The sequence below is a fragment of the Miniopterus schreibersii genome, assembly GCF_964146895.1.
Source record: "Miniopterus schreibersii genome assembly, chromosome: 2".
Taxonomy (NCBI): Eukaryota; Metazoa; Chordata; class Mammalia; order Chiroptera; family Miniopteridae; genus Miniopterus; species Miniopterus schreibersii.
This window is the reverse complement of record NC_138102.1, coordinates 119,576,568-119,591,316: the sequence shown is the minus strand read 5'-3', so window position 1 is coordinate 119,591,316 and position 14,749 is coordinate 119,576,568. Positions and strand designations below refer to the sequence as shown.

The window sequence follows — 14,749 nt, the reverse complement described above, 5'->3', positions numbered from 1 at the left end:
AAATGCCTTATATATTATGATCATGTATCAAGGTTTCCTGTTAGTTCTGTCTGCCATTCTCACAAAGTAATTTAACTTTGTTCCTATGCTATAAGCCCAAGATACTTCAAATTCATATTTATTTTCAACAAATATAAATCATATTGATGAAAAACAACATACTAAAAATTCAGAATTTTCAGTTATACTTTTGAAATCGCCTCCAAATAACTTTCCTATCTCTGCCTATATTTAACTCTGCAAATCATTCTCTGCCTATTTCCGCTTCCCCTAAATAAAATACTCAAAAGTGTATTATTCTGTAAGTGCCAAGCTCTCATCAATAAACATTGCCATGGGTGTCAATATAATATGCTACTGAAAAGTAGAAGACTGTGGTAGCAACCCATTGATGTGTGCTAAGACAGTGACAGGCCTCCAACAGACCTTAAACCACAGCAGACAGATGGTGATAGGAAACCCTAGATGAAGAGTTAAAATATAGATTCCTTTCCACCCTCTAGCGATTCAAAGGGGATATCTCACTTCTGTTCTGCTAGGCCATACCAAAGAGTATTGTGTATATTTACTAGTCTATGTAGGTTCCATTTTTATGGCAGTTTGTTTTTTTGTCAGTCAAGGAAAACTACTCACAGCAAGTCAGTGCTGCCTCCTTTGAGTGGCTTGTCAACATGAGTATGTGCGAACAGTGGAGTTGTCTAACCTCTGCAGTCTTGAAGGAGCAACTGCAAATGGAGAAAAGGGCTTTAGAGGGACTTGGATGATCGAGTACAAGAGTTCAGATGAGAAAGATTTATTTTCCCTGCATAAAGGGATCCTGAACGTATTAGTAGAAGTTCTTTCTCTTAGATAGAAGCCACTCACTTTCCTTTTCTCTAGACCAAGTTACTAATGAAAATTTATTCCAGTGTGATTCAACTGAGCTTTAGAGTTGTGTGTTCTCCTGAGATGAAGTCTGTAAGGAGAGCAGCTCCCCAGGGTGCTTCTGTTTTGGAAGCAAAGATGGCTCTTAGAGAATTTAGTTGGGTGGATCTTTTCCCCTCCCAGTATTGAAGAGCTTCTACACGAATTTTAATCATGTTAAATTCCTCGTAAATTTTGCTAGTATGCCCCATAATATTAACAAATTAGAAGAAATGTAAATCAAAGATCACAGTTTATATCGGAATGAATTGTAAGGGCTGTGATAAACTTGAAAAAGAAATAATGATTCCAGGTGATCATCATAATAAAGAGAGTGGGGCCATTTGTTTTTTTTTAATGCTTACCAAACAGAAATAACCCTGTGACTACCGTGTCTAATTGTCCCTCCACCGGAATGGCTGTTTTCCTTTGGGAAGGCTGTAGCACAGTTCTAATGTCCACAGAAGGAAATGCTCGCTGGGAAATTACTGTAGGTTTTGTGTTTGTATAATTCTCTTCTCATGGTTGTGCTTGTTTATTTAAGGCCTTCTACCTTGGTCAGAGGTGAGAGTATCTGATGGGTCTGAGTTTCTAAGACGAAGTATAAAATCTGAAATATTCCAATATGTGGGATGACAGTGGAGTTAATTTCCATGAACTACCTCTAACTAAACAAATTATTTGCTTTAGGAATAGAAGAGTAAAGATACACAAATCATGCAGATGTTTATTATTCTTCCTAGATGTGGACATTAGCCAACATTGTCCTTTTTAGGATATTATAAATCAGTTTTTAAAGGTGAATAAAGTGCCATGAATTCATGCATTAGCAACTTACAAGAGTCTGGCCTGATGAAAGCAAAGCACACGTCAAGCAGAGCAAACCAACTCAAGGAAACAATTCCAAAAAGCTATGCAGCGTCGGAGAAGGACACTAGCATTTGCTAAGCAAGCTTTTCACTTTATAAGCAGAAATGCAAAACATCTGTACCATCCGTTGTCATTTTCCTTGACTGCCCAGATGTTGTGGTTAACCTGAATCCGGCCGGTAATGTTTCCGAGGACCCGGGCATCATGCTGATTCCGTGCACTTCACGGGGCGGGAACTGCCTTCTCCAGGTGGACCCGCGCCTGAAGTTCTTGTCATCGCTCTGCCAGGACAGGGTTAAGAACATGTAACACTGATTATTTACACTCAGCCTATCAAGTCTACGTATAGAATATCATGCTTTATTTTGATTACAAAATGAAAATACAGGAAGTTAGAAACAAATGCTTTAATAAAAAAATTTTCATATGATTTCAAATCAAAGGTTTGTCATCTTTAACAGTAAACATCTTTGAAAACCTAAAATAAAACCCCAATATTTCCCCAAAAGGTATATGTTGGAGATACTTTGTTGCACTTTATGCAAACTGGTTTTGTGGTATACTTAGTGGAATAAGTGTTGGCTCGTATACTCAAATAACTATTTCATAAATTTTGCTTCTTTGTGTACAAGGGATATACAGGGATAGGAAAAAGTAGGTTTACAGTTGTGATTCACAAAACTATTTTTGTATTCATTAATTATTGTATTATTTTCCATATGAACAAGTGTAAACCTACTTTTACCCACCCCTGTATGTTATAAGAATCTATATTTGATATAGTCTGGCTCATATGGGATACTATAACCTCTGTTTTTTATAAGAAACTGAATTTGTCATGTTAGATTTTAGCTGATACAGAATTAATTTTTAATTTGCTGAAAAACCTGGACACCATCCTTTTAATAAATACATGTGTTCTTTTGATGCCACTAAAGCATAATGTAACTCTGGTTGCTATTTTATAAATGTAATTCTGGTTGCTGTTTTTTTTAATATATTGATGATAAAATTTTCTCCCTCTCCGTGCATATACAAAGTACCTACACAGACACAATTGTTTTCCCTACATTAATAAGCAGCAATATATAATTTAGCATTTAATATTATTCTTTGTATCTAATTCTAAGGAAAATATTAATCATCCCACACATGGGACTGTCCATTCCCTGAAGTTATAGCTAAGTATGCGCGGTTGATCCTACTAACTCAGGCGACTTCAGTTTAGCATGCAGAATGATTGATATTCAGCTCAAATGACCACCCTTATAAAAAAGTAACACCATAGGGGATTCTTCATCATAGATTGCTAATTTAATTAACACTCAAGGTCACTTGTAATTACATCTATCCACTGTTCTCTTAGAATTCTTATTATCAATACCTAAATTTTGTTTAGATTTGGTAGGCACTTTACAGTTTAAGAAATGTCTGCTACTCCTCAATTGTTTGGCCTTACATGGCCTCAGATCTCCAAATGTTTATTGATGCAGAAAAGAAGCACCATTTCACAGTTGTGGCCCCTCCGACTTCTTGAATCTTGGAGAAGTTGTTGCATACACATAAATATTCTTCAGTTCTACATAACACTCCATTGCATTGAAGGGACATATAACTCCTATAATGTATGAGTTAAGGGCTCAAAAATAAGCCAGAAATTTAATGATTTAAATCATGATTCTTGACTTCTGCTCTTTCTACACAGTGTTACTGCAGAAAGTTAATGGGAACTATAAAGCAGCAACATCATGGGAAGAAGTTTCCATGAGATGAGATTAAAATACATCTTCTTAACTGAGGTCAAAGTCTGTAGAAACACAGGCGTTCTCAAATCATTTCAGTGGAATCTGAACGTGATCAACCCCAGAAACAAGTTCACTCTGGTTCTGGGCAAGTTGTTTAGTTATTTTTGTTTACACTCAAAAACCAAAAAGAAACACACAAAAAGCTAGGACAAAAGAGAACAGACAGTTTGAATGATAAAATCGTTTGCCGTGTTTTTAACAATAAGAAAAAGAAGCTGTATGATTTAAAGGCAGATCGTCCCATCCCAGTTAGAACTTTCTGCTTATTACTTTCAGGAAGCAACACTGTAAGTCACATAGGCTATGTCTCTACCTGAACAGCTCCTTCAGGTCAATCTGCATTTTAGAATGACAGACCTTTAATAATTTTTATTACAATTTTTTGCAACTTTTAAGCAAGGAGAATATTGCATTTAAAAGTGTGTATGGGTGTATGCAGACTATCTTCGATTCAACAAATAATAAGAATTAAAAAGATTAAGAAACAACTTATAAAATTTACTTATTTATTTAATATATCTTTATTGATTTCAGAGAGAGGAAAGGAGAGGGAGAGAGAGAGATAGAAATATCAATGATGACAGAGTCATTGATCGAGCCCCCAACCCGGGCATGTGCCCTGACCGGGAATCAAACCCTGATCTCCTGGATCCTAGGTCGATGCTCAACCACTGAGCCACGCCTGGCCGGGCAAGAAACAACTTATAAAATTTAAATGAGTTAAATATTAACTGGTTTTTAAAAATATTACTCATTATCCTGATTGGACAGGAGTATGAATTTATAAGGAGTTAGCCGAGGCCCGTACTGTAGAGTTGATCTGCCTATAACCTTCTCCACAAAGGCAGCTTGGGTTTTACAATGCCAAGATCACTGGCCCTGCGCATATGAACGTGGAATTATTGCCTCACTTTAGGATTTCCTGGGTTCATTCACAAAACTATTTTAATCAGCTTTTCTTTATAGCCAAGACACAGCTGCAGTTTGCAACACAAAATTAGGTATCTCTTCATGCTCAGGTTTCCTTTTCACTGTTTCCCAAAAGGCCCTGTAAAAACTCAGGACTGTGAAGTGCACAGTGTCTACCAATGTAGGGTTTGCTAATGTCCCTGTATTTCTTCATCTTAGGAGGTTACTTACATGCTTATTATTTTTCAAATCATTTAGACATGCATATATGATGTACAGGGATTATTACACTCAGTAGAGCCTCAAATTCTACAACCGGTAAAATGTTATTCATATGTTTTTACGGAAAACGCTATATTGCTATCTAAAATAATGAAAAGCTTTTTATATAGTGGAAGCAAGTTTTCTCTTCATTTTAATATCCAAAAATTTCCTGTGAAGATGTACTGATATTTAAGAAATAAGCACATTTCTTTTTAAAAAGCTGAATTTATTAGGATTAGTGTTATCACTACTTATAATTAAAAAAAAATGTTGTTTAACATTATTTGGCATTCACAGCTCATGGAAAACAATCTTGTTTTGAATTACATCTTAGTGTTTCCAACTGCTGATATGATAATATTTATGAATTCACAAGTTCTTTCAAAAATAAAATGAGTAATAAAATGTAATATTGAGGAACAATACTGGGGAAAATTCTAGATGTTATCCATAGAGCGAGCATCTGATTAATTTTTGGGTACTGTTCCTTGAGAGCTGTTTTACTTGTACTCTCAAGATCCTTTTGATTAATAGACAAGGACTTACTTCATCCAGGCGCCGCTCGGTTCCCAGAGCTAGGAGGTTATTGTACTCCCTTTCAAGAATCTGCCTGGCCTGTTGACATCAAATAACAGTTACCAACACTGAAGTCACATGTTATTTAAAAAAAGAGAGAGAGAGATTATATTTATCTGAGAAAGTATTACAAACCCTGTTTATTTATGGTGGCTTAAGCTTTCAGTCCTCCCTATCTACAAGCCATTGTAAATTTAACCCATAAACAAAAGGTAGGGAAACTTTCTTTCATCTGTGAGCAGGAGAGAAATGGCCTCACCTAAATGTCTGAGGTCTCGGGGCTCTGACCTCACTTCGCTACTTCATTCAAGTGGGATATTTTCTACAAAATTTGAAATACATAAAAACAAAATGAAGAGTGAAGTTAGACTGCCAGATTTTGAACAAGCCTATGCAGGTCATTCTCAAACCTGGTCAATGGTTATCCTTTGGTGAAACTTGAGATAATTAAGATTCTTGTGCCCTATTTCTTGCTCCCTGATTTCTTAGGCCTGTGCTATAGGTTGCAGGTTTTATTTGAAATTTTTATGTAACTCCGATGATTCAAATAATTATCCAGATTTGGGAATCAATGGCATCCCCAATGCTAAGTGTCTGCATAATTAAGATATGTAAATAGAAACAACTGCCTCTCAGAGAGGCAGAGACTGAAGGCCATCTGTCAGGGATATTGTTTGGGGGAAACTGACATTCAGGTTCCTGGGAGGTTGGACCACATAACCTCTAAATCCCTTCCTGCTTAATTTTATGATTTTGTTTTGGCTAGAAATTCAGTAGCTTGAAATGAAAGCCCCAGTGACATATTTCAAAGGTTGAGCTAACTCTCGAATCATGAATACATAACCAACTTTTTCCCCCCTAAAAGTTTAGTTGTGATATAAATAGGACACTGCAACTACAGCACAAAGGGCTTGCCTGGGTGTTCTGTGTTGGGATCTGTAGTAATAAAGCTAAGCTGCTGTAGTCAAAGTTCTCATCCAGGGCTATAAGTGAGCCATGCACACCACTCTCAAGAATATTATTTGCATATTCTCGAAGTCCAATTGCTTGGATCCAGCGAATGACTCGATCATTGCTCCACACCAACACATCTAGGAAAAGAGGTGCATCATTTTAGGCTGCAGTTATTTTGTATAATAAACAAAACTACTGGTTGAAATGGGCCACAGGCCTCTGGCCAGGTCAGCATTTATCCACCTGGACCCCTTATGTTGCATGTATTTACTGTTTTGATAAGTAGCTTTTTCTACTTTTAGCCTAGAAAAAAGCTGTCATTTAAAGAGTGTTTGTTAACATTGCAATGAGAGCACTTCCATGGCATGGAACACAATGTCTCTGTGTTTCTTGTTTTTATTTAGAGGCTCTGGGGGTCTGTCTGAAGTTCAATATTTTTACCAGCAGGTGGGGACATTTCTTGATACATAGCTTCAGTAAGGAGAGCAAATGAGAGCCTAGACAGGGTTTTTTAACCACTGTTTAAATATTTCGTATAGACTAGAAGAGACTTTTCTTTCACCTGGAGTAATAAACCAGAGGCCAGAATGGTAAGATAACAAGGGCTAAACAGCTTGACACTGCCCTACTATTTTGGCAATTCATTATTTTAAATCACACACGAATGCAAAAATCAAGCGTTCAGTCAAATCACAAGTCGATTTTCCTATGAGCTTGAAAAGTAGTATTTATTGAGGTATGAAACACATTAACTTTATTTTCTGAAACTAAAACCTTTAGAGAAAAATAGCATAAATGCCTATTTTTTAGATGAAGACATATCGAAGACATATATACACACATATATATTTATACATATATATATATATAATGTTTCAGTTTCTTCCCATTGTGAATTGACAGGATGTTACATAACAATCAGCAAAATAGTCAGAAAGGCCAGAATATTCCATAAAAATGAAATATTTTTAAGGAACTTAGGAAGAAATTAGAAAAAAATTGAAACATTTTTCTAATTCTGTAGAAAGGGAAGTTAAACTCAATTTATTATTATAGTAAAAGTAAGTTTTTCTGTTAATGTTTTTCTTTCTAAATAAAATTTATATCTTTTCCAGAAAAAGTATAAAGAATATTTTGGGAATTATTCTTCAACTTCAACTGTTTATTTTCTCCCATTTAATTTATCTGTAAAAAACAAGATAGTATTTGGGGGATTGGGGTAGATGAGGGAGTTTATTTACATACTAAGTTTTTCAAAAGTATTACTAATTTGTCTTAATGCATTCATTTTAACCAAGTTAGGTTTTCTTGTGTAAACGTTAAAGCAATAAAGTGATGCCTCGGCGCACAGAGGTCTGTCTCCTCATGTCCTTTCTCAGTCACTATCCTCACTGCAGCAATAACCACTATAACCAATATACTGACTATTCTCACAGCAGATTAGTTTTGCCTGATTTTTTAGGTTTTGATAAATAAAATAATACAGTGGATACTTTTGTGTCTGTGCCTTTCACTCAATATGGGATTCATCCAAGCTATGGCAAATAGTGTAGCTTGTTCATTTTCATTGCTATTTAGTATTCCATTGTGCAGTTATGCCACGATTCAGCCATTCTGTTGATGGGCATTTGGGTGGATTCCACTGTGGATTTTGGGGGACACTAAACATTTTTCTGTCTGTATGATTATTTTATTGTTTTGCCTGAATAATTCATTCTAATATTTCTTTTCTCTTTGGATTTTCTGGTAATCTGTCACATTTTATTTGTCTGAACCTGTATTAATTTTGCCTTTCATATTGATGGGCATATATAGACTTTTAGGTAAGAGGTTGGTTTTAAGAAACATTTTAAGGATGGCATTCCATTTTCCTCTGGCATTATTTTAGTTGTGGAGTCAGATATCTCATGCTGCTCCTTTGAAAGTAACCCAGAGTTTTCTCTTGCAGATCCTAAGGTGGTTTTTTGTTGTTGTTTTTGGTCTTTTTTGGGGTTATGATTTTCAGCAGCTTTACTGCAGTGTCTCTAGATGTGTTCACTCCTCACCCCCTTTTCTTTTTAGTCTTGTTTGGCATGCATAGAGTATGAATGAATCCGTGGATCTGTGGCTTGTTTTTATTCCCCCCCCCCCAAATCTCCACCATTATCTTCAAATATCGCTTCTTCCTAATTCCCCCTTTTCTCTCTCTCTGGGATTCCAATTACACCTATATGAGGATCCTCATTGCGTTCAATTGTCTCTAATGATCTGATTTATATCACTCATGCTTTTGTTTCTTTTCATCTTTCAGGTTTCAGACCCTATGTTTTCAAGTGATGGGCAGCTTCAGACCATGTTGAAACATCAGCACTCAACCACCTCCACAAGCAACATCGACATGGGATGGACTCAGTGGGCCCCGGACCCTGATAGTCAGGCCTGCGATGTGAGGCGGGCCCTGCGCAGCTGGTTCTGCGTCTCCCCCCGCCTACCAGTCTCCATGTGCTTCCTTCTTTAATTCCCTAGTTGTAGGACTTCCGTTCAGCCAGATTTCAGGTGGTTCTAAATGATGGTTGTTTTGTAATTTAGGTGTAATTTTGATGTGGTTGTGGGAGGAGGTGAGTAATGTGTTTTATCTATACCACCATCTTACCCAGAAGTCCCCCATTTGTTTATTTCTTAACATTAGATTCTAGCTATATATTAAATTTTTCATTTTTGCCATGTATTTTTTTAACTCATTAATCACAATTGTTTTAAAGTCCATGTCTGAGAAAAAATGATTCAGATTCAACGGTGGGTATGTTTCTATTTTCTATTTTTTTTCCTTGGTTCTCCTTAATTTGCCTATATATATATATATATGTGTGTGTGTGTGTGTGTGTGTGTGTGTATATGTATATATATATATGTATATATATATATATATGTATATATATATATATATATATATGTATATATATATATGATTGAAAATGTCTCGAGATTAAAGGTGGTTAAAATGTCAGCCTTACTTATTTCCTTTTGCTCCAGGATCTTGATTCCTCAACACCTGGCAGCTTTTCTACTTCTAAATTACAATTTTTTCTTTCCCTGGTCTGTGAGACAGGGACAAGCAATAGCGAATGACAGGCTTATCTCTACCTATTTCTCCTTTTCCCCAGGATCTTAGCCTTTTAAGTCATAGGTGTTTTAGTTGCTTTCGGCTGCCCTCACAGAGCTGTTTATTGATTATCTAGCCTGTTACTTGCTCTTGTTGAAGACTGGTCTGATTTAACGCACCCCATTATTGTCAGAAGTGGAAGTTCCTCAGATTAGTTTGTGCTCTTTACGTCTCTGCTAATTCATGGTCATGGTAAAGCATTTGTATATTAATCCGGAAGCCGTACCTGCCTCACATCTCTCTCCTTAGCTCCTATTGTGGCTTGAACAACCTTATTGCAAAAGAAAAGCCTTAAGTCTCTCTTTGGACTTAGTTAATGAGGAACATGTGAGGAGAGACTCAAAATGCCCACTTCCCACAGTCTTATTAGTATTTCCTCCTGCAGCCAAAGCAGAATGAATTTCTTTTGGAAGTTGGAGAGTTATTGTCTCCCTCAGAATTTTGGCTCTTTCTTTCTCCATGTCTTCAGCAAAATTAAAAACTTCCTTAATGATTTTTACTATATCTGAAAACTTTATATTATATATTCACTAGGTTTGTCTGGGTCAGTCCTAAAGTACACATTTTCCCCTGAGTTTCCGCTATCTTGTTCTACTGAGGAACAAAGATCTCAGCAAATAGGATGTAAGTTGGTTAGTATTATACGTTGGTTATATTAATCAGCTGCTGTTGATAGCAACTGATTAGTTCTAACTCTTGGTTATAGCACATTAGCATTTCAAAAGTTGGGCAGGTATACTCCATGCTGGCTTGTCTTTAAATTCTTTCCTGTAGGGAAAATAAGAAACCCACATGGGTTGTGGACCTTTGGGTCCCTGGACCCCTGGAACACCTGCATTAATATATCCAGTCAAAAATTCCATTGCCACGCCTATAGTTAAGAGTCATCAAATATATAAAATAAGCCATCTATTTACAGGGTGAAGAGAAATAAGGCACTAATCCAAACTTTTCTTCTTCAGAACAGTAATACATCTTTCTTTTCATTTTGTAAATCAGATCCCTCTCTATAAATCTTTTTCCAAGCAAAATTTATGCCCCAACTTTAAACCTTTGTAGAGATCCTCTGGACCTAAAACAATAAATAGCCAGAGATCAGTGTTGACTGTTTCCTAGCAACAAATTAAATGTTAATACATTCTTGATATTCACACGGTCCCCTCACTTTAGAAAGCTGTTTATTAAGGTCAAGGTTAATTAACACTTCAGATAATAGCAGAGATCCCCTAGACACAGTCAAGAGTTATTCTTGTAAATGTCATCAGATCCCTTACAGGAAATAGGGGCTATTTATATTCTCACTCACAGCTGCCTATCATATGAAGTCTGTGTTTAATTTTAGTGAATTATGGAAGTTTTTTCTCAGAGTTAGACTTTAAACAGCAACTGTCAAATACTAATACAATACTTGATGTAGGACCAAGTGGGTAATTCTTATCCTTTCTATCTACATATGAAGCATTCCATGTGGTGAGACCAAGCTAATTGGAAAAGATACTTCAGGAGGAACACTAGGAAGTGGTATCCTTTAACTTCAAATGATAGATGCCAAAGATGAACTACAAGAAATAAATTATATACCACATTTCTCTGAATCATAATGAGAATGTTCTACTAAATGTTTGACAAAAATATCTACATGGAGGTATCTTTAGAACAAACAGAATGTATAATTAATAGGTTCAGAGGAATAAATTTCAATTTAAAAGATCAAGAACATGCCCTAATTGAGATATGTGCCTTGCAAAGTGATTTTTGTGTGTGTGTTTTAATCAGAAAAGTAATGGAAAAGAAATAATGATGACACCATTCTAGCCATATACTTATGTTACTTAATGAGCATTATAACACACATAGCATTTTAGATTCATAAAAGTGAGAGCTAAAAATAAAACACAAAAAAACCAAAAGGCATTTGATAGGAAAGAAAGAATATTACCTTTTATTTCATGTTGGCTTGCTTCTCGCCTTCTTTCCAGTTCTTTTCTGTCATAATTCAACCTTTTTAAGCACATAATTCCATATTGTAAACTTGTTCTATTATTTTTAAGGAAAAACAAACATTAAATTTACTCAGCAGATGAAGAATGTTCTTTGATTAAGTATCATCAACACTGTGCACTACTTTTTAGGGCAACAATTTAACAAATTACATTTGTAATTAAATCCTTTACTATTGGAGGAAAATAAAATTATACTTTTTCTAACTAAGCACACAGTGTTTCTAAAAAGAGAAAAATTATTTACAAAATGAGAAAATTGTGGTCTTGAAAATAATCATGTATTATGTTGTTTATTCATATCTTTTCTTCCATTAGGCTATTTTGACATTATTTGCAGACAAATGAACATTTTATTCTTTTGAAAATAATTTAGAGTCACTATTATGGAGGCAGGAAGGAATATATATGAAATGTAGACTCTGTTATAAACCTGATGAGAACAATAATATAAAAACATGAAAGCCCAGCCAGGCGTGGCTCAGCAGTTGAGCCTGGGCCTAAGATCCAGGAGATCGTGGTTCAATTCCCAGTCAGGGCACAGGCCTGGGTTTTGCGCTTAATCCCCAGCAGGGGGCGTGCGGGAGGTGGCTGATCAATGACTCTCTCATCATCGATGTTTCTCTCTCTCTCCGTCTCCCTTCCTCTCTCTGAAATCAATAAAGATATATTTTTTAAAAAAGATATATTTTAAAAACACACACACAAAAAACAAAAACATGAATAAGTGAAGTAATAACATAGAAAACTAAATACTGAGATGAGCGGCCACCAACTCTAAGGCTATAGAAGTGCGTGAAAGGAACAAGTGAGCAGACCTTGGAACTCTGGAGAGGACGTTAAAGAAGAGCAGAAAATTCACTGATCCTTAAAGGGTCAGGTGCAAAGGAAAGGTTATTAAAGAAAATGGAGCATCGCAAACACGGGATTGCGGACGGAAGTTTAGGTGTGTGGTGATCCATGCTAGGCAGTCAGGAGGAATACTTACAGAGAGTGGGGTTATGGTAAGGAAAGCTTTGCATTCAGGGTAAGTGTGGAGAACAGCCAGGTGATAGAGAATTATTAGGCAATTTTAACAGGAGAAAGAAAGGCGAGAAACATTTCTGGTTTAAGGAAAAATAATCGTGTAGCAAAATAGGAGATGGGGAAAACAGGTAAACCTAGGCGACAAGAAAATTAATTACGGTGCCACTGCTGCCAAAATGATGACCATAATGAGGACAATTACTATGAATATGAAAAGAAAATCCAGAAACCAGAGGTGTTCAGAGAGAAGAAAGGAGAAGATTTGGTGATGTTAGATATAAATGTAGAAAAGTGCACTAAGGAAAAACAACATTTAGGCTTCAAGAGTAAAGAGCATTGATTATTAGTGATTTCTTAGGTGTTGAGAAAGACACAGAAATTTAGGCATCCACACTGGCCAGGTGACTCATGTTCAATGCAGTTCTAAGCCCTGCACTTTAATAAAGACAATGTTGAGCTTAAAATTTCACTATTAGAGGAAAATGAAAAGAAATCTGCATTAAGTGAGTGTGATAGGCTGAGTTATGACTCCCCCCAAACCACCAAATTCATGTGTAAATCCCAACACCCAGTACTTCAGAGTGTGACTGTATTTGGAGACAGCGTCTTTAGACAGGTAATTCAGTTCCAATAAGGCTTTAGGGTAAGCCTTCATCCAGCCTGACAGGTGCCCTCATGGGAAGAGGGACTTTGGGCCCAGACGGACACTGCGGAGGGGCACACACAGAGACGCAACAGGAGGACACGGCGAGACGGCGGCCACCTGCAGCATGAAAGGAAACCGACCCTGCCGCACCTTGATCCTGGACTTCATTACGCCAGAACTGTGAGAAAATAAATCTCTCTCGTGTAAGCCGCCCCGTTTGTGGTATTTTGTTATGGCAGCCGCAAAAAACTAATTCAGTGGGATACCAGATAGTGTTGATATAATAAACACCATGGCCATTAAGCAACTTGAGGTTAAATCAATAGCTCTTGGCAAATTTCTGTCAAGTTTTTATATGTAATATTAAATTGTGCCATGAAGAGGATATATATTATTACAACAATATCTGTCAGATTCCCAACAGGGGCTAGAAAGGCAATGAGACGTAGTGCGCAGTCAGGTACCACCTGCTTTAAGTCGGAGCTAAGCATGGCATAGAGATGAAGCTTGTGCAGTTCCTGGAACATCAAGAACCCTGCCACTGAGTAATTTTTTTTTAAAGAAAACTTGATTATTGTAATAATCATTTCTATTATAATAATAAAGTGATTAAAAGTAGACCTAATGAAGAAGGGGAAGAAACACAAGTGTGTCATCCAAAATTCTAGTATGCAAAACTCTAATGCAACCACACAAAATTTGAGGGCCTAAATGTTCAGTGACAGGGAGCTCATTACCTAACCATGTGTATGCTATAGGGTAATTGAGAGTGATACAAAGTTTCTGTTGGGCATAAAGTTGCATTTTATTCATCTGTGTCCTTATAAGCTATCTCACAACCCATTCAGCTTCCCCCCCGCCCCCCGTAAATCAATGTACAAATAAGGAAAAACACTATAAGATTTATACAAAAACACAAAGTATTCTTCAGAGCAGAATTCCTTCTCCGTTTTTTCTAGTATATTCCTAATTTATGTAATTTACAATGACATATATTTATAGTTAAAACTGAATTGATTTTACTCTTAATAAATATTATTCTAATATAAAAACATACACAGATACAAATCACAACCATGGGATTTCCTAAAGATAAAGAAAAAAAAAAGATTTATGCTGTATGAGAATTTTATGAATGTGTAGTTTTATAAGCTTTTAGTATGTAATATGCAAACAGCCCTACATTAAATTAGATAGGCCCTGTAATTTGCTGCACAAAAATATTTTGCCAAGTAGATGTTCACAGATGTTTTGAATAGCACATATTCTCTATTTCCTAAACATCTCTTTTTGACTCAGTTATATGTACATTAGTTATTGTTTTACTTTAATGACTCTTTGGAAGAAACCTACCGATGGAAACTGTCCACCATTTTCAAATGGACACGGAGATCCTTTTTCGTAAGGTGATCTAACATTCTTGCGTCTACCAAGCACTCCATAAAATAACTTCTGTACTGAGGTAACCCCAGGCTCGGAAGCCATTCATTTCCAATCCACTCGTGGTTCATATCTCCATAAGCCAGGGTCTGTAGAAAAACCGGACACTAGAATTGTTTTATAGCAGTCATGTTTCTTAGCCAGTGAAACGAGATGGTAATTGGGGGACATTGTCTATTATTACGACTGATATTAAATTACTATTACATATGGA

The 14,749-nt window shown here is 36.2% G+C and overlaps 1 protein-coding gene across 7 annotated transcripts in view; it reads right to left on the bottom strand.

The window, feature by feature from the left end:
• PPFIA2 (PTPRF interacting protein alpha 2) overlaps positions 1–14,749 on the bottom strand; it is a 421,038-nt gene that overhangs the window by 2,794 nt on the left and 403,495 nt on the right. For 3 of the 7 annotated variants that reach the window (XM_081127250.1, XM_081127253.1, XM_081127254.1), the window contains 6 exons: positions 14,449–14,642; positions 11,363–11,460; positions 6,243–6,418; positions 5,298–5,366; positions 1,895–2,054; positions 634–725 (listed from right to left, as the gene is read on the bottom strand). In XM_081127250.1, the coding sequence (XP_080983376.1) occupies positions 667–725; positions 1,895–2,054; positions 5,298–5,366; positions 6,243–6,418; positions 11,363–11,460; positions 14,449–14,642 (756 nt within the window). In that variant the 3' untranslated portion in view covers positions 634–666. The remainder of the gene's footprint in view (positions 1–633; positions 726–1,894; positions 2,055–5,297; positions 5,367–6,242; positions 6,419–11,362; positions 11,461–14,448; positions 14,643–14,749) is intronic. The other 4 variants (XM_081127256.1, XM_081127251.1, XM_081127252.1 and 1 more) reach the window with 2 other exon arrangements.